The sequence below is a fragment of the Phocoena sinus genome, chromosome 20, assembly GCF_008692025.1.
Source record: "Phocoena sinus isolate mPhoSin1 chromosome 20, mPhoSin1.pri, whole genome shotgun sequence".
NCBI lineage: Eukaryota > Metazoa > Chordata > Mammalia > Artiodactyla > Phocoenidae > Phocoena > Phocoena sinus.
Window position 1 is genome coordinate 34,009,373 of NC_045782.1, and position 20,656 is coordinate 34,030,028.

Genomic DNA, 20,656 nt, shown 5'->3' on the forward strand with positions numbered 1-20,656 from the left:
ACACAGACACTTGTACAAGAATGTTCATAGCAGCATAATTCATAACAGTTAGCCCCAAAGTGGAAACAACCCAAATGTCCCACTGATGAATGGATAAATACCCACTCAATGGACCGTTATTCAGCAACAAAAGGGAATGAAGTGTGATACGTGTTACCACATGGATGAACCTTGGAAACATGTCAAGTGAGAGAAGCCAGACACAAAAGGCCACATATTGCATGATTCCATTAAGCAACGTCCAGAACAGGCAAATCCATAGAGAAAATAGATTAGCGGTTCCCAGGAGTTAGGCAAGGGGAAATGAGGAATGACTGCTGGTGGGTACGAGATTTCTTTTCGTAGTGATGGAAGTGTTCTGAAAGAAGACACTGGTGACAGGTGCACAACCTGGTGAGTATACTAAAAACCACTAAATTGTACACTTTAAAATGAATACGTTTTATGGCATGTCAATTATATATATTTTAACATTTATTTATTTATCTATCTTTGGCTGCGTTGGGTCTTCGTTGTCGCGTGCAGGCTTTCTCTAGTTGCGGCGGGCAGGGGCTACTCTTCCTTGCAGTGCGCGGACTTCTCAATGCGGTGGCTTCTCTTGTTGCGGAGCATGGGTTCTAGGTAGGCGGGCTTCAGTAGTTGTGGCACACGGGCTTAGCTGCTCTGCAGCGTGTGGGATCTTCCTGCACCAGGGCTCAAACACACGTCCCCTACATTGGCAGGCGGATTCTTAACCACTGCACCACCAGGGAAGTCCCTGCATGACAATTATATTTTAATAAAGCTGTTATTTTTTTAAAAAAACATATGTAAGGCAAAAACTTTAGAAAATGCATGGAAAAGCAGACAAGTGGAAACACACCTCAGCCCTTAACAGATCAGATACTTGAAAAACAAAGAAAATAATCATGTTTCTCAGAAATTATATGTTGCAAGCAATAAGTACACCTTTCCAAGGGCCCCTCGTCCACTCCTTTACTTAACAGATTTACACTGAGCACTGACCATGCACCAGGTATTGTTCAAAGCTCTGAGGACACAGCTGGGGGAGTCTCTGCTCTGTTGTAGCTCTGGTGTAGTTCTAGTGGTAATGTAATGTTTATAAATGTATGTAAAAATTGACTTGAGCTGCAAAGGAAATCTCAATAAATTCCAAAAGAAATAGTACATACAAGCCCTATTTTTTGGCCACAAATGAAAAAATTATAAATAAATAATAAAAGTAGAAATGAAGTCTTCCAACCACTTAGAAACTTTAAATCTCTCTCATAAGCAACCTTATGATCAAAAAGAACATTAAAACCTCAGTGCAGAGTATTTGGAAAATGAATTTATAGCTACAAAATGTACACATACATGTCTAAGGGATAACAGTTTTTCCAAGCACACTGCTAAAGTCAGAGCCAGGAAGGAGTTCCTTGTGTTCACAACTGTTTTTAACATGTTCCTAGAAGAAATGTCCAATACAATTCCACAAGAGAACAAAATAAGAAGTGCCATTGCTTATAAACATCATCAGATTGGCAAAGATTGAAAATTTAATTCCCATTGCCATAAAGAATGGAGTGAAGTGGGACCCAGATTGGTACATGCATGCCCTTGCTTTGGTCTGGCAATCCCAATTCTAGGAAGTTTCCTGCAGAAGACGTTACACAAGTGCTCAGGTAGGCCCCTTACAAGGGTGTGGAAACGATACATTAATGAGGAATTAGCCAAAAAATTCCACAGTGACATTCTGGAATACTCTGAGGCACCCAAAAGAAGAGGTAGGTCTAGGGCTTCCCTGGTGGCGAAGTGGTTAAGAGTCCGCCTGCCGATGCAGGGGACACGGGTTCGTGCCCCGGTCCGGGAAGATCCCACATGCCGCAGAGCGGCTGGGCCTGTGAGCCATGGCCGCTGAGCCTGCGCGTCCGGAGCCTGTGCTCCACAGCGGGAGAGGCCACGGCAGTGAGAGGCCCGCGTACAACAAAAAAAAGAGGTAGGTCTATATAAATCTGCTGTTCTTCAGCGGGGGCAATTTTGAGAAACCTTGCTGTATAGTAACATGGAAAAATACCCACAATGAATTGTTCAATTAAGAAGGAAGTCCAGAACCACATTTATACCATGATCCCATTTTTTTTCCTAAATATATTTATGCTGGTGTACACATAGAAAAAATATTGGAAAATTTATACCGAACTGCTCATTCACTCATAATCCTTTTTTTTTTTTTTTTTTTTTTTTGCATTACGCGGGCCTCTCAGTTGTGGCCTCTCCCATTGCGGAGCACAGGCTCTGGACGTGCAGGCTCAGCGGCCATGGCCCACGGGCCCAGCCGCTCCGCGGCACGTGGGATCCTCCCAGACCGGGGCACGAACCCGCGTCCCCTGCATCGGCAGACGGACTCCCAACCACTGCGCCACCAGGGAAGCCCCATAATTCTTTTATTCATTCAACAAACATTGAGTACCTTGAGGTGCCAGGCACTGGTCTGTCCTATGTGCTGGGCCCCTGTCTTTGTGGGAACTCGGGGGATTCCTGGAAGGTGCCCAGGAAAACTGAATTTTCTACTTTCCAGGCTTTTGAGGTTTTGACTTTTTTTATTATTAACCAGAAGCATTATATTACTTTGTAAATAAAAAACAACAAATACCATAGAAACCAACCAGCACATAGAAACAGATTGGAAGAAACAAGTCAGGGCAGGGAGAGTCCCACAATTCTCAGCAGCACGTAGGCTGGGCAGGTGATGGGACTCTCAGCTGCCCTTCTGCCTGAATCTCCTGAAGTGAAGGAGACACCCACAACCCTAGAGAATGAAAAGCAGCAGCAACGCACTAGGGAGAAGCCCCACAGACGGCAGCGAGGATTCTCAGCCGCTTGAAATTTGTGGTGTAGGGGCACCAGAAGAGACAATCCACCACCCCAACAAGTTTTCATAAATTCAAATCTCCGGTCTTGTTCAGCCGCCCTGGAACTCTGCTTACCCACCCACCTTGCAGTTCCAGCACCATAAGGTGGTTAATAGCCAGCATGTCTGTTTATAAGTCAGCATCTTTCTCAAGGGAGCCTTCTTACTGATTCAAAGACCAAAGAAAAAAATTATCTGGCTACAACAGTGCCCCCCCCATCCCCAGGAAGCAAACAAAACAGCTGAGGGAAAGTGGGGCTAGCAGGTGAGGGGTCTTTGTTAAACAGAACTGTCCCTGAAGAAATGGAGGCCCCTGTCCTCTCCTGCCCCCTAGTGGTAACCCAGGGTTTTCATCTGGATTGGCTTCTCTATGGACACCAGGATTCCATCAAGCAACGACAATAGTAACAACTGATACAGAGCTCTAATTCACAGAACATATTTTTTTATATTCTATCCTTGCAGAACAGATGGAATCATTATCACCCATTGTATAGATGAAGAAACTAGGCTCAGAGAAAGTTAAGCAAATCATCGATGGCCCTGCGTTCACAAGTAACCCAGTAGTATTCTTCCTCCAATGCCACCCTCCCTTCCCAAAGCTGCCATCCTTTTTATAAAGCGAAATTGAATTTTTAGTTGGGTCTCCAATCCTAGAAGGCAGTCTCAGGGTCTGCTAAGGGCCAAGTACTATTTAGTGGGTTCACAGTCTTGTCTCCCAGGAGCAAGTATTTCCTGGAGCAAGCAGCCAAGTAGTTTTTGCCTGGTCCCTGTATCGTTAATCACAGAAACAGGGAAGTATGTTGGTTTCAGTCTCACTCTTCATTGAAACCTCAGGTCTATTCAGGCTCAGTGGTGGCATTGGGCCTTCTGGGGGTACCAGGAGCTCTCAGCTGTCTTCTCCATACCACACAGGTGCGTGTAGGAGGCTCATGAGGCTGCCCTCTGAACCACTTGCCTCAATACTTTTCTCAGTCATTAAACGTGTTTTTTCCTTCTTTCAAAGTAGTATGTGCAAATAGATTTTTTTTAAATAATAAAAAACTTACGGAGGAGGATCCCCAAGTTTAGGAAACCAGAACCTTTTCTATCAGGCAGTAGGCCTGCCTGACCTTTGTCCCAGAGGGAGACATTATCTTTAGTATACTGGACAGTAAAGAAACCTGCCCTTTGGGAATTCCCTGGCAGTACAGTGGTTAGGACTCAGCGCTTTCACTGCCAGGGCCTTGGTTCGATCCCTGGTCAGGGAACTAAGGTCCCACAAGCCACGTGGCATGGCCAAAAAAAAAGAAAAAAGAAACCTGCTCTTTGCTCTGGAGAGAGACACTATCTCTAACTTTCAAGGTTGTTCACTATACAAATATTCTTGAACAAGTCCAGACAAAGACAGCCAATGCCTATGCTCCACTAACTGCATGCAAGAGACGCATACAGAATTAATCTCCCAACAATTAAAAAGGCCTACTAACGGGCTTCCCCGGTGGCGCAGTGGTTGAGAGTCTGCCTGCCGATGCAGAGGACACGGGTTCGTGCCCCGGCCCGGGAAGATCCCACGTGCCACGGAGCGGCTGGACCCGTGAGCCACGGCCACTGAGCCTGCGTGTCCGGAGCCTGTGCTCCACAATGGGAGAGGCCGCAACGGTGAGAGGCCTGCGTACCGCTAAAAAACAAAAACAAAAACAAAAACAAAGGCCTACTAACTGATAAAGCTAGAACAATAAAAGAATTCCACTCTGGCAGGATATAAAGCTCTCACACTGTGCCTGCCCCAATCAACCCCCGGACCAGATACCAGACAACTAGGGGCGGCCCTGACACCCCAGAGCCTAATGAAATGATACAAAGTAGCCAATCCTACACCTGCTTAGCCTGATTACCCTACCTTTCAAACTTCCCATGAAAGGCTCTTGTCTACATTTCCCCCTTATTCCTTCTGCCTCCTGGCCAACCCTAGTGCGTGGCCCTGTGTGGCATGCCATGTCCCCTTCCTCTTGGGAACTGTAACAAACCACCTTTTTAACATCAGTTGTCTCCTAATCTGCTGGCCTCACCATACCTCAAGGATAATAAAACCTAGATTTTAACATTTCATCTCTCACTATCAAATTGGAAAAGTTACAAAATTTGACAACACTGCTGATGAGGCTGTGGGGAAACAAGTGCTCCCATGTGTGGCTGGTGGGAGTGCAAAATGGTTAAACGTTCATGGAGGGAAACTTACTAGTATCTCCAGATACACCGTTTAGTGGAAAAAAAAAAGCACAGTAGAAAAGAATGTTTACACCACCTTTTCTGTAAAAAAGGAATAATAAGGAAACATACATTTATCTGTTTGATTTTTCAAAAAGAAACATAGGAAGGATAAGTCAGAAATTGAGGAGATATTTTCCTGCAGGGGATAGAAGGCATGGAAATGTCGAGTGACTCATCTCTAAACATAAATTTTTGTATAGTTTTGACTCTTAGAATCATGATAATGTTTTATATACTCAAAAAAATATGAGTAAGGATTGGGAAGAACCCTAAAATGCAACCACAAACAATCAACCCAACTGTATTTCAAGTAAGCAATTCTGGAACTACTTGGTCTGTGTAACTGTCAGATTGAGCAAATGAGTAAATATATTAAAGATGTTAGGAAAGCCAGATTTCTCACTGTTGGAGAAGAGAGCTATAAAATGGAACTGGAGAAAGCTAGGGAGAACCCTTTGGTTTTGAAATGGAGTTGGAAGTATCAGTATGAACTTGTGGTCTTAAATATATATACACAGAAATATGTACAGACAAATGTGTGTATGCGTGTTCCTAGTTCTGTCCAATAAAAGGGTCTAGAAGCATTCTTCTTGGCATCCGCATAGGAATGAGTACACCGATTCCCCACTGAAAGGAAATGTGGCTCCTTGGAGAAATGACAGAATCCAGGGCTGGGGCAGGGAAAGTACAAGTTGAACACAGAACATCTTGATGTACCAGGAAGTAAGAAAGTGCTCATAAAATGATGGGTATGTGAAAGGATTACAGGATATGGGAAACAGCTGTAAGCAGATACTGTACATAATTGGGATAATCTGAGCATCAAAATAAATAATGGTAATAATGGATTATAACTCATTGAATAAAACAAGAATCCATGAGTCCACACTGATAATAATGAATGAATGAGGGACTTCCCTGGTGGCACAGTGGTTAAGAATCCACCTGCCAACGCAGGGGACACGGCTTCAATCCCTGGTCTGGGAAGATCCCACATGCTGCAGAGCAACTAAGCCCGTGTACCACAACTACTGAGCACACCTGCCACAACAACTGAGCCCACATGCCTTAGAGCCTGTGCTCCGCAACAAGAGAAGCCACTGCAATGAGAAGCCCGTGCACCGCGTCAAAGAGCAGCCCCCGCTCGCCGGAAACAGAGAAAGCCCACATGCAGTAACGAAGACCCAACGCAGCCAAAAAGTAAATAAAATAAATATATATATATAATAGATAAATTTATTTTAAAAAATAATGAATGAATGAGAAGGAAAGCGCTTTCTTACAATAGGATACCAAATTAATGTAGAAAGAATAATGGAACCAGAGCATCACCATTTTGCAATCATCACAGTAACAATCGATTCAAGTCAAAATCTTCAGTGGATTCTGGAAACTAAAGAGTGAAGATTTGAAAAAGAAATCGGATATCTGGGGCTTCCCTGATGGCGCAGTGTTTGAGAATCTGCTTGCCAGTGCAGGGAACATGGCTTCGATCCCTGGTCTGGGAAGATCCCACATGTCACGGAGCAACTAAGCCCGTGTGCCACAACTACTGAGCCCAAGTGCCGCAACTACTGAAGCCCACGTGCCTAGAGCCCATGCTCTGCAATGAGAAGCCACTGCAATGAGAAGCCCGCGCACCACGACTAAGAGTAGCCGCCACTCACCGCAACTAGAGAAAGCCCGTGCGCACCAGCGAAGACCCAACACAGCCAAAAATAAATAAATTAATTTTTAAACAAAGGATACCCGTACGGTTTCACAATATCTCCCCGTAAGTTACATATTAATTACAAAGTGAAAAGGATACACTTTACAATGGAAAAACCTGGCGGATACCTCCTTTCACAAGTGATTAAAGTCACCATTCCCTAAGATGGAACAAACCAAGATGTGCCTCCCATTATAATGCACTAGGAAAGACATAGCAGTTCCGTGCTATTCCTGCCAAAGCACATAATTTGATCCTAATCACAGTGAAACACTGGACAAACCCAAGTGAGGGACAAACAACAAAATTACTTGCTTGGACTTTTCAAAAATGTCAATGTCATGAAAAACAAAGAAAGGCTGAGGAACTTTTCTGGGTTAAAGAAATTTATGAGACATGGAAATTAAGTACAATGCATAATCCTGAATGGGATCCTGGGCTAGGGAAAAAAAGCTAAAGAGGATATTGTTGGGTTAATTGATAAAATTTGATTATGGACTGTGGTTTAGCTAAAGGCAGTATATCAACGTTAGATTTCCTGATCTTGATCCTTGTATCTTGGATATATAAGAGAATACCCTTGGTATTAGGAAATACAGCCTGAAATCTTTAGTGATAAAGGAGCATGTCTACAACTTATTCTCAAACTTCCTGGGAAAAATGTGTGTGTGTGTGTGTGTGTGTGTTATATACACATACGCACGCATATATACCAGGGAAGAGAGAGAGAATATTAAAGCAAATGTGACAAAATGTTAACCATTGGTAAAGGGCATATGTTCTTGCAACTTTTATGTAAATTTGAAACTATATCAAAATTAAAAGCTATACCCCGACCCCCACACAAAAGCTAATATGAAAACAGAAGGGCCCACTAATTGCCCAGCATAATGAATGAAAAAACACCCACACCCAGGCCTATGTGGCTGCCTCCCAACAAGCATTGTTGCTCTTGCTTGTTAATGGGTCCTGAGTTTTTTTTTTTTTTTTTTGCTGTACGCAGGCCTCTCACTGTTGTGGCCTCTCCCATTGCGAAGCACAGGCTCCGGACGCGCAGGCTCAGCGGCCATGGCTCACGGGCCCAGCCGCTCCGCGGCATGTGGGATCTTCCCGGACCGGGGCACGAACCCGTGTCCCCTGCATCGACAGGCGGACTCTCAACCACTGCGCCACCAGGGAAGCCCTGGATCCTCCTGATTTTTAACATTAGACTTTTTACACTAGAGCATGTAATACTTTTATTTAAAGAATTTAAAAATAGAGGAATTCCCTAGTGGCCTAGTGGTTAGGATTCCGGGCTTTCACTGCCATGGCCCGGGTTCAATCCCTGGTCGGGGAACTGAGATCCTGCAAGCTGCACGGCACGGCCAAAAAATAAATTAAAAAAAAAAAATTAAAGAAAAGAGAGGGTCCCCCAAAACAAGAAAAAGTGAGGTTTGTGGAGAGAACACGTGCGTAAGTGAACCAGTGAATGGGGAGTGGGCGAGTGAATGGACAGAGCAGGCTAGTGACGTGGGGACGGAAGAGGCTCCCTCTCAAAGCACAGGCACTTTCATCTCTGCCCTCGTGGCCCCATCCACCCAGGTGAGGGGTGCAAGCGGGCTCTGTTTATGGCTGACACACCCTAGCAGCTGGGCTGGCCAAAGTGCATTTTCTTTCCCTCCCTTAGGAGGTCAGGCCAGACAGATCCATGCTGCTTCCTCCTCTCTGCCTGGGCTGGGGCGGGGTCTCCTACATCCTTGGCAGATGGGCACCAGGCATGCTGGGGAGGCTGCGTCAGGCTGGCAACCAGGTGGCCCACATCTAGCCCCGGGCCTGTGCCCGGCTGCCCCTGTGACTATCAGGGAGCACTTCCCTGCCTTGGGCCTCCGTTTCCCCATTTGCACCTTAAGAAGTCTGGTCAAATCAGTGATTCTCAACTTTGGCCACACATTAAAATCAGCTGGGGAGGACTTCCCTGGTGGAGCAGTGGTTAAGAATCTGCCTGCCAATGCAGGGGACATGAGTTTGAGCCCTGGTCTGGGAAGATCCCACATGCCACAGAGCACCTAAGCCCGTGCGCCACAACCGCGAAGCCCCCGCACCTAGAGCCTCAACGAAGAGTAGCCCCCGCGCAGCAACGAAGACCCAACGTAGAAATAAATAAATAAAATCAGCTGGAGACCTTTTAAAAATTCCAGGGCCCAGACTGCACCCCAGACCAACTAGTAGGACTCGTCAGAGGGTAGGACCCAGGCGCCCGCAGTTTTTAAGGCTTTGCAGGTGATTTCAATGCACAGCTAGGTTTGAGAACCTATGGGCTCTGATCTCTGAGGTTCCCTCTAGCCTTATAATGCTGAGGCCCACCTGATGCCCTGTCCTCTGACACTGGAGGGTTAAATGATATGGGAGACCCACCCCAAACATGTGACCTCCTACCTTCAGCCCTTTGAGACAGCAGCCCAGCCCCACCCACCCTTCAATGAACCTCCTGCTCCAGCCCCTGCCTCCTCCATTTCAATATTTGGAATCAGGGATTCAGGAGCCTTGCCAAGGCGGAGTCTCCCCCAGGTACAGGCCCGGGTGTTCCTGCTTTCTTGTCACTCACAGATGCTGAGGAAGGGGCTGGGAGAAAGGGGAGTGAGAACTGGGGAGGAGGGGCAGTCTGTTCAATCCGAGATACTGTTTGGCTTTTCTTATCCCTTGAGGTAGTATCTGCTAACCTTTTCCAAGGAGGGCTGTGCCAGCAAAGGCCTCCCCTCCCAGGGACCCTTGGGTAGGTTAGCCTGCACTGCTTCCCCATAGACACAGCCCGAGGTGAGAAGAGAGACCCTTGAATTTCAGTCCCTTCCTTCACTTGCAGCATCCTGTGCAAATTAAATCATACAACACACCTGAGCCTTCGTTTGCCTATCTGTAAAATAGGTCGACCCTGCCCTATCTCACCAGCCAATGACAAGAACATATTATTGTTTCACTGCAGATAGATGCGCTAAGGCTTTAGAACATGCTTTTTATTTGATTGGAAGCTCAGCATAACTGCTAGAGGGGCTGCTGATCTGACAGACCACAGAGCTGACCCATGGCTGAACCCCAACAGGACATGAGGGAGAAGCCTGCAGGTGAGTCTTTAATTCCTGTTTCCAACATGGTCCTCAAGGATAGGGGAGGGGCCTGAGGAAGGGAGGAGCAGGGTGCCCTCCCCCACTCTGCCAGGGGTGTAGTCAAGAGCAGAGCAAGTAGACCAAGGGTCCTTTCAGGGGGAGGCAAGTATCAATAGCTATAAATTAATAATAGCAGCCAGCAAATACTGGTGCTCACTACGTACCTGGAGGGGTTGTACCTTCTGTTCACTTTCTCATTTCCTTCTTACAACCTGTGAGCTGGAGATTATTAATCCCATTTTCCAGATCAGAAAACAGGCTCAGAGGGATTAAGTAACTTGTCTAAGGTGTCACTGCTACTGAACAGCATAGGAAAAACAGATCCAAATCTGCCCGACTTCAAAGGGCATGCCTTCTGACCTCTAAGAGGCCCCGTCCATCCACAGGGCATCACCCGACAGACTCATAGAGAATTAAATGCTTTTACACGTGGCAGGCCAAGCTGGGGGACATCTCATGCTCTGTGTGGGCTGAGTAGTGAAGGGGTGCGGTTCAGGTATCTGGGGGGCTGAGGCTCAGTTGCTGCGAGGTTGTCTCCCAGCCCAGGGCAGAGCTCCCTCCACGGCCCAGAGTGGAAGGGCACGGACTAGACTGCAGATCCCTGCCCCAGGGGTAGGGACGTTATTTCTGTCCTGGGAGAGGGCTGCGCCGAGCGAGAGCATCTCACTTCTGGGGGAGCATTTAGCAGTGTGGAAAAAGCACGGTTTAAGCCCTAAGCAGGACTGGCTTCATGGGCCTGAGATCAGAGCAGTTGTGCAGGGCCCTACACGAAGGCCTCACGCTTGGGATTAAGTGCTCTATGGTCGCTGGCTCGAAAATTTTAATAGTTTGTTCTGTAAGTGAAATCAGACGGGACAATGGAGCATGTGCTGGAGGACTGGGAACTGGGAGCTGTGGCTCGAATGTGTGGTCCCACCCTCAGCCCATCGTGCTCTAACCTCTACCACTCCCTCTTTCTGCTGTCACCTTCGGCCCCTGGCAGCGACTCAAGCAACAGGCGGGCAAGGCGGGGCTTGCTCTGAGGTCCACTGAGCAGGGAAGAGATGAGGGCTGGGGGTCCCTCGGCCACCCCCATCCAGATACCAGAGTTCAGGTGCGGGGGGTGCAATTCCCTGGGTAGCCATTTTGCACTGGGCCCCACTTACTTAGTAGGTCACATCCAGGTGCTGCCATTTCCTAATGGAGCAAACTCCAGCAAGTTACTTCACCTTTCAGCACCAATTTTCTTGTCTGAAAATGGGAATAATGTCTACACCCCATAGGATTCTTGTGAGGACAATGAGGTTTCTGGTCCCTCCCCCTCAAAATGCAAGTCTGATTATGACAGCCTCCTCCTGAACACTGTCTAATGGCTTGGCATTGTTCTAGAATAAAGGCCTTTCATCCATACCAGTACTGTCCAATTAAAATGTTATGTAAGCCACATATGTAATTAAAATTTTTCTAGTAGCCACGTTAAAACAAGACAGGTGAAATTAATTTTAATATATTTACTTCACCCAATATATCAAAACTATTATTTCAACATATAACCAATATTAAAAATGAATGAATTTTACATTTTTTTCTAAGTCTTTGAAATCCAGTGTGTATTTTACACTTAAGAGCATATCCCATTTCACGTGACTAGTGGCTACAGACTGGGTAGCAGAGGTCAGTAGACAATCCCACAATCTGGCACACAGGGTCCCTCCCTGCCCTCTGCCCTGCAGACATGCTGAATTGCTTTTCTTCCTTCTAAAGCGCCACTGCCTCCCCACACAGGGCCTTCTGCTGTTTCAGGGCCCTGGAACACTTGCCCCTCAGGGAGATCTTTCTTAACTCCTTTCCAAGCTTTCACACTTTGGTGTATCTTGCCCTTGCCATGCCAACTGTAATTTCACATTTGCTTGAGGTCACTTGATTAATATCTATCTCTCCTGCTAACTTTTAAACGCCAGGACAGACACCACTTCGGGTTTTTGTTGTTTGAATCATCGATTTCCCCAGGGCTTAGCACAGTGCCCAGCACAGAGCAGGCTTTGGTTGAGAAAACTTCTCCTTATAAAGGGGCTCTTCTAACTGTGTAACTCTGCTAAAGAACTGGAGACACAAAGCTCTCAGTGCCGAATATATTTAAGCAGAAACGAGTTAAGTGCACAGATTATAAATATTTCTTCCTCAGATTACATACCATTCAAAATTACTGTCTCAGTTCCTTTTCATGATTTAAATGGTGATTAACGGAAATTACTCTTCAAGTCTGAATGTAATTACTGCCCTTTTCGTGGCAGTTCTTCCTGTAAGGAGGAGCTGCCGCAGGGCAGCGAGTGGAGATGCGGCTCTATCGCCCCTCGCCTAACTGGCAGATCTGGAGAGCTAAATGCTGTGCTGCTGCTCTCTCAACTCTCCTTCTCCAATTCTTTCTCAGGTGAATATACACAAGAAGGCGCAAACCAACAGTTGCCAACTGACCCAGGTGACAATGCCAAACCTGATGACACCTGCCTAGGTGAGGACTCAGCCCCGACACCATGTCGCAAAGCCAACCTCACCATCTGGCTCCCTCCACCTTCAGTCGAAACTGCTCCTTCTTACAACAGTTAAGTTTTAAGACTCACTCAATGCCACTGTCCCAGAAGATGGTAGAATTATCCTATTTCTCAGCCTACCTCTCACCTTGAAGTCCCAGGTGGTTATCAACAGAATGATTTACACTCTTAAGAATACAGAACCCCAGGGCTACACGTTTCCTTGAAGCTTTACAAACAGCCAACAAGGCACAAACAACGCCTATGTATTGCCAAAGGTGATGCATATCACCACTGCATATTTTAAATCCTAGCCTGGCTTCAAACTGCAAACCTTTTGGTGGGTATGATGGGGCATACACCCCAGAGCTTGCCCAGCATTCCAATAAAAGCTTCAGATAATTAAAAGTTTATATTTGCCTATAAAAGCTCCAGATCTACTTATTATTCAGTTCTTTTGCTGTAATAATTGATGTTGAAAGGCTTTTAAATGAGTGTTTTGTTTCTTTTACGAATAAATTTGTGGGTGATCCAGAGCCGGTGCTGAAAGTCAGAATTCAGAGCCACAAAGAAAATGAATGACTTCACTGAAGTTGAACTGGATAAACAAGAGCTGAGTTACCAAAATCTACAAAGTGAGCTGCTGTGAACTGAGGATTAACCCAGAGCAAGTGGAAAAAATCAGAAAGCTACCAAACACACTACTCAGAAAGGTAGGGTTTACAAGTTTCTAAATAGAGACTGGGCTCTAGGTGGGTAAAATTATGTTCTGTGAAGCCAACCACTAGCTCCTGCATTACTAATATGAAAACAAAACCCAAGACACTGGAAATTCTGGCTGCAGGACAGCCAAACACGGTAGCTAGGTTATTTTCAACCTGGTGCTTCTACAGATGTGCATACGTAATTCATCAACCCTTTTAAAATTGTCTGAATTACAACTAACACCCATATTTAAGACCCTAGTTCAACATGACCAGCCTCCAATCTCTACAAAACTGACTGGTCCCCAGGACAGAAAATACAAACCCATTCTTATCTACTTAGCAACAGTCAGCCTTTACAATCTCAGAAAACAAAACTTGGGGCATTTTAATATATTTTCCTGATTCAAAATACAAACCTCACTTTTTAACTTCAGAAAAAAAATTCTCATTTCTTTGGGCATTGTATTTTTTAAAAAAGCAACTTTCAAATGCCTTTAGCGGGGCTTCCCTGGTGGCACAGTGGTTGAGAGTCCGCCTGCCGATGCAGGGGACACGGGTTCGTGCCCCAGTCCGGGAAGATTCCACATGCCGCGGAGCAGCTGGGCCCGTGAGCCATGGCGGCTGAGCCTGCGCGTCCGGAGCCTGTGCTCCGCAATGGGAGAGGCCACAACAGTGAGAGAGGCCCACGTACCGCCAAAAAAAAAAAAGCCTTTAAGCAATTCTTATTGGTGCCTTGGCTAACAGTATATTCTTTGTAAACTAAAAGTAGTGGGATGATCATACTTTATAGTTGTTTTTTTTTTTTTTTTTTAATGCCCTGGCCTAAAGTTTTCTCTTGGCCCTAAAGTTTTTCTTCAAATTGGGACTTTATCCCCTTTGGAAACCTACAACATGGACTGGGGGGGGATAAAAAAGACACACGCACACAGAAAAAACAATTCTAGGGCTTCCCTGGTGGCGCAGTGGTTGAGAGTCCGCCTGCCGATGCAGGGGACACGGGTTCGTGCCCCGGTCCGGGAGGATCCCACATGCCGCGGAGCGGCTGGGCCCGTGAGCCACACCTACTGAGCCTGCGCGTCTGGAGCCTGTGCTCCGCAGCAAGAAAGGCCGCAATAGTGAGAGGCCTGCGCACCGTGATGAAGAGTGGCCCCCCGCTTGCCACGACTAAAGAAAGCCCTCGCACAGAAACGAAGACCCAACCCAGCAAAAATAAATTAATTAATAAACTCCTACCCCCAACAAAAAAAAAAAAAAAACAATTCTAAACTGCTGACTTAGTTTACCATGAATAGACAGAGAGAAAACAATGCTTGGCCAATATTACTAAGCCTTTGTATCCTAACTTCACATGCATTTATGAACCATTATATAATTTATTTTCCATATTAAGGACACAGACATTCTAAGACTACGGGACTTTCAAGAAGTTGAACTAATTTTAATGAAAAATGGAAACTCTAAACTGATAGAGCACATACCATCTCTGTTAGAGAAGCCCTGCTACAACAGCAATGCTGCAAAAATGACATATTAAGAAATCCCAGAAACAAAAATCTGGAATTAGTATTTTGTAAATAATGAAGCCTGGATGTATGTACCAGTTTGCTAACTTCACATGTGTACTTATTACATTTCCTTGTTTGCAACTTCTCTGGGCCGGGAGAAGAGTACGTTCAAAATGCTTTGACAAACAGAAGTATAAAAAAAAATTTTAAGTATGATACTTATCGACGCTAGTTTGTAAAGTTGTACCCCAATCCTGATCAGGCAAAGGTATATGCACTCCTGAGATTCAGTCAGGACAAATGGCCAGGGTCTGTTCACATGAACTCCATTAAGGGCAGGGTGAGCTGATGAGCTGGGAAAGCCAGGACCCCACTTGCCACACTGGTTCAAATATCCCAGTTTCTAAAACCATCTCTTACCATCATTTCCTTTTTACACACTTTTTAACTTACCTATGACTTAACACAAGTCATCTTTGAGGGTACTTTTAACATACAACTTGCAGAAAAGCCAAGGCACAGCATACAGCAGTGAACTCTATTAAACAGGTGAAAAAATAAAACCAAGTTGGCACCCTCACTAACTAGCTCCAAGATGGGTTATGATCACACCCCGTGCTAGGTTCTTCCCTACCACACCACCCGGAATCCTTCTGGGTCAACTTGCTAACTTCTAGTGCTTGTTACCTTGGAAGCACTCATGCCTCCAAGTGACTCCATTTACCAACTTCCAACAAGACACATCACACTGTCACTTCTTTACACACCCGTGTGAAATGATCTCTAATCCTCATGGAACTGAGACCTTAAGGCTAATCTTTAATTACCAGAGACCTTCTGGGCAAGCACAATCTCGTCTCCTCCAGCACATGAAACAGGCCACTTTTCTCTCACCTCCAAATTCTTAATAGGTCACCTTTGATGAAGGGCGAAGGGACACTGAGGCATTACATCAACACTTATCGCAACCAATGCCAAAAAAGTGGAAAATGTTCAGATTAGGGTAAAGTTTCAACCACTTTCCCCTTAAAGAGCAAACATTATTTAAACACTTCATGGTATTCGTATTAAGAGTAGAACAAGGACAAAGAGCGGCCCCTCGGAGGTGACAATGTAACTTGAACAAAGGGAAGGACGTGCTGACAGGTCAGGAAAATGGCTCTTCTCACCTCGGCAGCTCCCCTTCCTGGACTGGCATAAATCTGACAGAAAAGCTTTCTTGGAAGCTGCTTACACAGCAGAAGCAGCATCAGCTCCCTGGCGGGTATCCAAATGAAAATAACATCAAGATAAAAATAATGGATCACAAAGAAAACATACATTTAGGCCCTGTTTCTAGCTTTCGAAGACTACAATTAAGACCCTCAATCTGGCACTTGAGAAGCAGTACCCTTTACATCTGCTACTCACTGAAGATTAATTTCATGAAACACATTGTTTACGTATGTTTTACTACTTACTACCTTCACCAAGACCTTTTCCCATTTTTTAATTTAAATTTTATTAAGAAATATCATACATACAAAACCACATACACATACAGTTTAAAAAAGAAACCACCCACCCAGCTTCAGCAATCACCACCAGTTCCTCTGAAGGCTCCTCCTTGCCCTTCATGATCTCCCTCCATCCCTCCAATGTACTGAATTGTGTTAATCATTTCCTTGCTTTCCATTTACCATATATTTAACGGCCTGGTTTTGACCTTCACAGAAACGGAACCACCGTGGATGTATTCTTCTGCAACTTGCTTTTTTCACCACTGAGACTCCTCCTTGTTCACATGTGCAGCTGTAGTTCAGTCTGACTTCTGTGTAATTCCTCTATAGGAATACACCACAATATTTATCCAGTGGACTGTTGGACGTTTGAAGTCTTTCCAGTTTGTTTTCGTTTCCTTTTCTTTCTATTACAAACGATGCGGTTATGACATTTTTACATCCATCCCCTGGCACACAGGCATAGGAGTTTCTCTAGGGTATGTATCTAGGGGTGGAATAGCCACAAGAAGTTATGGCACAGTTATGCCAAACTTTTCGAAAGCTGTTGTTCCTAAACGTTTTTAAAGCTGTTGACAACTGATCTATTTGAGATGGCTGAGGGGAAGAAACAGATCAACTATGAAACTCTCAAACTGCATTTTTAAAGTAGAAAATTTAAAAATCTAATACAACAATGAAAAATACATTTACTTCTCTTTTACTTGAAATGTACTTTTGAAAACTGCTTGTTTAAACTTGAAATTCCTATCTCCTATGTCTCAAACGTCTCTAAATATACTGAGTGAGAACAGCAAGATTCAGAACGTACGCTATACTATCATATACCCTAAAAGATTCATACATAAATGCTTACATCCCTCACCCCCACTTCCCCACAAAAACCACTTGGAAAAACAATTCTTAACACTAGTAGCTCCTGTAGAGGAGGAAGAGAGGGACAGGAGTAGAAGAGAGACAGATCACTAAACACTTCTGTTGTTTTTCTGAACCATATACAAGCATTACAATTGTCACACAAAATTCTTAAAAAGCAGTCACCTGGGGTTCTTTCATAAACTAAAAATCAGTCCAAACTCAAACTGAAAACCAACCCTGAAGTCCCATCCCACAGAAAATATACACAATTCTCAAGTATTTTTTTTTGTTTCATGCACATTTAGAATGTTTAAAAACATTTGCACAGCTCATCTACAATGCATTTTTAAAAGCAAAGAATGTACACAAGCTCAAAAAACTTTCACCCTAAATTTTTCAGTTTTAACATCTCTAGAACCTTTTAATCAGGTAGCTGCACTCAACCTACATACGGTCAAAGTGTTCTCAGACCTTAGAAATACGGCTGGTTATCCTCTGTGACACTAACTATATTGAGGAAACCAGACAGATCACCTGCAGGTGAGCAATGCTGTAAGGAAAGAAGGTAAGCGTCTCTAGGCCGGCAATATGATTAGCTCAAGAAGGCAAGAAAGGTTTTAGTTTAAATTGAAAAATTACTGTATTATCTGTTTGAAGAAAAAATGTCTTAAGAAAAAGGGCAATGATGCAGTGTCTCTACCCTGCGGAAGGGAGGATGCCAGAACAGCAGACTCAATTACCACGTCCCCTTGAGAGGCACAATGGAAAGTAAGCTACCAGACCAGTACTACAGTTGACCAACAAAAAGTTCATCCAATTTATTTTAATTAATAAACTGTTCTTTATCTTTTAGTGATACATGCATAAATATTTACAAATTAAATATGTCTGAGACTTACTTGAAAATGACAGGGGACACACACAAAGAATAAGAACGGCCACTGAGTGATGGACTTTCATAAAAGTTAACTATACTTTCCTACTTTTGTGTCTTAAATTTCCCAAAATTAAAAAACCCTGATTGCTGATTCCAATCTTATCAAGTAATCTTCTGGTTAATAAAAATTGGCTCCCCTTAAAGGCTTTTCAAAGAGATGCATTAAGCCAACTGACAACTTTTTGGTCTACATGACAGAAATGTGTATTTCTTAGTGTAAATTAGCACATGGCCTCTATACTGGATTCTGTGAATTTGGTTAGTAAGAATAATTTCTTCTTGAGCCTGATAATTTTGGGTGTTGGGTGTGACCCAATTTCTAGATTTCCACAACTAAGGCCAGACCTTAGTCATGGACACCTCAAGGGACCAGGCCTCCCCCTCAAATCCTACATTAGCTTCAACAGTGATCCATACAGATGAAGACGATGAAGACCTCATGAACTTGTTTAGCGCACTTCATTAAAGTAAGTCAGCTACTGACTCTACATGAGGCAGAGCAGAGCAAACCTGGCACTTTAACACCCTCATGATTTAATACCTTAATACTTAGGTAAATTTCTTCTGTTTTTAACACTTAGCAATAGAATAGGAATAGAATAAACTATCACTTTATGACCTTTATTCCTACAACCAAAATCTTGTTAAACTACACAAGGCAGTGCTTGGGAGGTGGTCGACTCTGTATTAGACTGATTCCCATCTTACATTAATCCTCACGTGAATCATCTCTGACAAGTTCAGAGATAATCCATCCATCTACTGCTGCATCTCCAGGATTAGCTAGGTAAGCCAGCAATGCCCCGCCCCCACAGCACCCTCATCCGAAGCCTCTGAAGCGGCAGCTTGGTGGAGGGCATTTTGGTAAATTCTGTAGCCTACTAGAATGAATACGGTGGCATAAACAGTAAAGTAGCGGACCACAGGGCAGAGACCTCGATTCCATGTGCTAGTTTCTCCACCAACGTGGAGCCGTAAGTCACTGGGTGAGTCATGTAATGCACTAACTCACGTTTCCCCACCTACAAACTGACGACAATATCTGAAAACTATAAAGCACAGAGAACTGCCATGGTATATGTAGCCGGAGTTACTATTTTTACACAGTCACAAGCTGGCTGTAGGTAGAAACGTGCTGCCAAATTTGCTGTACACGATCCCCCCACATCCCCATTACCTTAAGCATCAGTTTAAAAAAAAAAAAAAAAAAAACCCTTGTTATATGTACCATACACCCCATACATAGAAATAAATACATTTATAATCCAACAAGACCAGGTTAAAAAAATCTTGATACAGGATTTTAAGACCAAAAACTAGTTAAAAGTTCTTGAAATGCTCTTCTACATCATTATTTCATAGCTGGAGGATGACAGTGTTTGTCAGAAGGACATTCTGAATTTTCTACTACTAAAGAAATCTCTCAGGGATGTAAAAATATATTCTAGTTCATTGTATATCTTCGTTATTAAAAGCATAATTCAAATGTATTCATAACTACCCCAAATTGAAGCACCATTATTTAAAACATTTAAACTGTGGAAATTCTATAAAAATTAGTCTTAAACAGAACAAATCAGATAAAACTGTACACCAACATCTCCAGTAACAGCGTATCTCATATTTAAAACAAGGGACTAGTTCAGAGTCAATAACTTTATTAGAAAAAGATTAATACTAAAACTTTTCAATGACAGAGACAAATTTGTAACAGAAAGTCAGAGATACTTTATTTTCCCTTCGAAATCCAAAGGCTAGGTATAGCAGAGTTGTAAAAATGGAATCCCACTTAGTCTGATTCACACAAATACTAACGTTTAATCTCGTTTTCAAAGTCCAAGAATGAAAACTTGCAATTAAACACTGAGCAAGCCACATATTTAGGTAATATTTCTTAAAAAGTCTTAAAGAAAAAAATATGATACAGGACCTAAGTTTTCAGTGGCATATATATGCTACTAATACATGTTCTGAAATCTGGTAGGTCACATCAGTCCTGAATTAATTTTTAATAAAAAAAACAAAAAAACTAACTGAGCTTTATACTTTTTCTATGCCACTATAGTTTTCTTTCACCTCATTTTAATGTCGATCTTCACTTTACGCCGTTTTCAGTTTTCTTCCAAAAATCTTCGAACAGTATTCCTACAAGGCAAAATTTGGGGAAAAATGATAATTAGACAACATGTAAAAGGCAAATTTTTATGACTAAGTGGCCCAGTCATTAACTGCTAATTAATATATGTATATGGAATGTTTGTATTCTTTTAAATTATCAAGGCATCGGTGTGGTCTCTTAAAGCCATATGCCTGTGTATGCCTGCCTATGTGTGAATGGCTCACACAAATTTAACACTATATTGCTGTCCTAGAAAAGGAATGTCATCGACAAATCAACTAATTGGTACTTCCTTTCATTAGGAATATTTAATCCCATGCCACTAGCCCAAAGAATGAACAGTTTCCAGGTTTTAAGAACTCTTGTAAAGCCTGACTTTTAATAGTTCTTTAAAAACCCAAATTCATTCTGTATGGTTCATCAGTTCTTTGTATTTCACAGTTTGAAGGTGGCTGTCCTTGCTATTCACCGCTGCTTTTAATGTATCAGCCAGTGATTATTCCTATTATACCTATGGCTGA

At 43.6% G+C, this 20,656-nt stretch overlaps 2 protein-coding genes across 9 annotated transcripts in view; one reads left to right on the top strand and one right to left on the bottom strand.

Moving 5' to 3' along the window:
* Positions 1 to 9,939: 9,939 nt before the first annotated feature.
* Positions 9,940 to 20,656, top strand: part of ANKRD40CL (ANKRD40 C-terminal like) — an 11,392-nt gene continuing 675 nt past the window's right edge. The window contains 6 exon segments of the mRNA XM_032617473.1: positions 9,940 to 9,958; positions 12,411 to 12,491; positions 13,046 to 13,083; positions 13,085 to 13,140; positions 13,142 to 13,223; positions 14,608 to 20,656. The exon segment at positions 14,608 to 20,656 is cut by the window's right edge and continues 675 nt beyond it. Of these exon segments, the coding sequence (XP_032473364.1) occupies positions 9,940 to 9,958; positions 12,411 to 12,491; positions 13,046 to 13,083; positions 13,085 to 13,140; positions 13,142 to 13,223; positions 14,608 to 14,751 (420 nt within the window). The 3' untranslated portion in view covers positions 14,752 to 20,656.
* Positions 19,658 to 20,656, bottom strand: part of LUC7L3 (LUC7 like 3 pre-mRNA splicing factor) — a 25,641-nt gene continuing 24,642 nt past the window's right edge. For 5 of the 8 annotated variants that reach the window (XM_032616064.1, XM_032616068.1, XM_032616071.1 and 2 more), the window contains one exon: positions 19,658 to 20,656. This exon is cut by the window's right edge. Coding sequence is in view for 2 of the 8 variants with exons in the window: in XM_032616070.1 (XP_032471961.1) it covers positions 20,128 to 20,161 (34 nt within the window). In the remaining 6 variants the exon portion in view is untranslated. The other 3 variants (XM_032616070.1, XM_032616065.1, XM_032616069.1) reach the window with 1 other exon arrangement.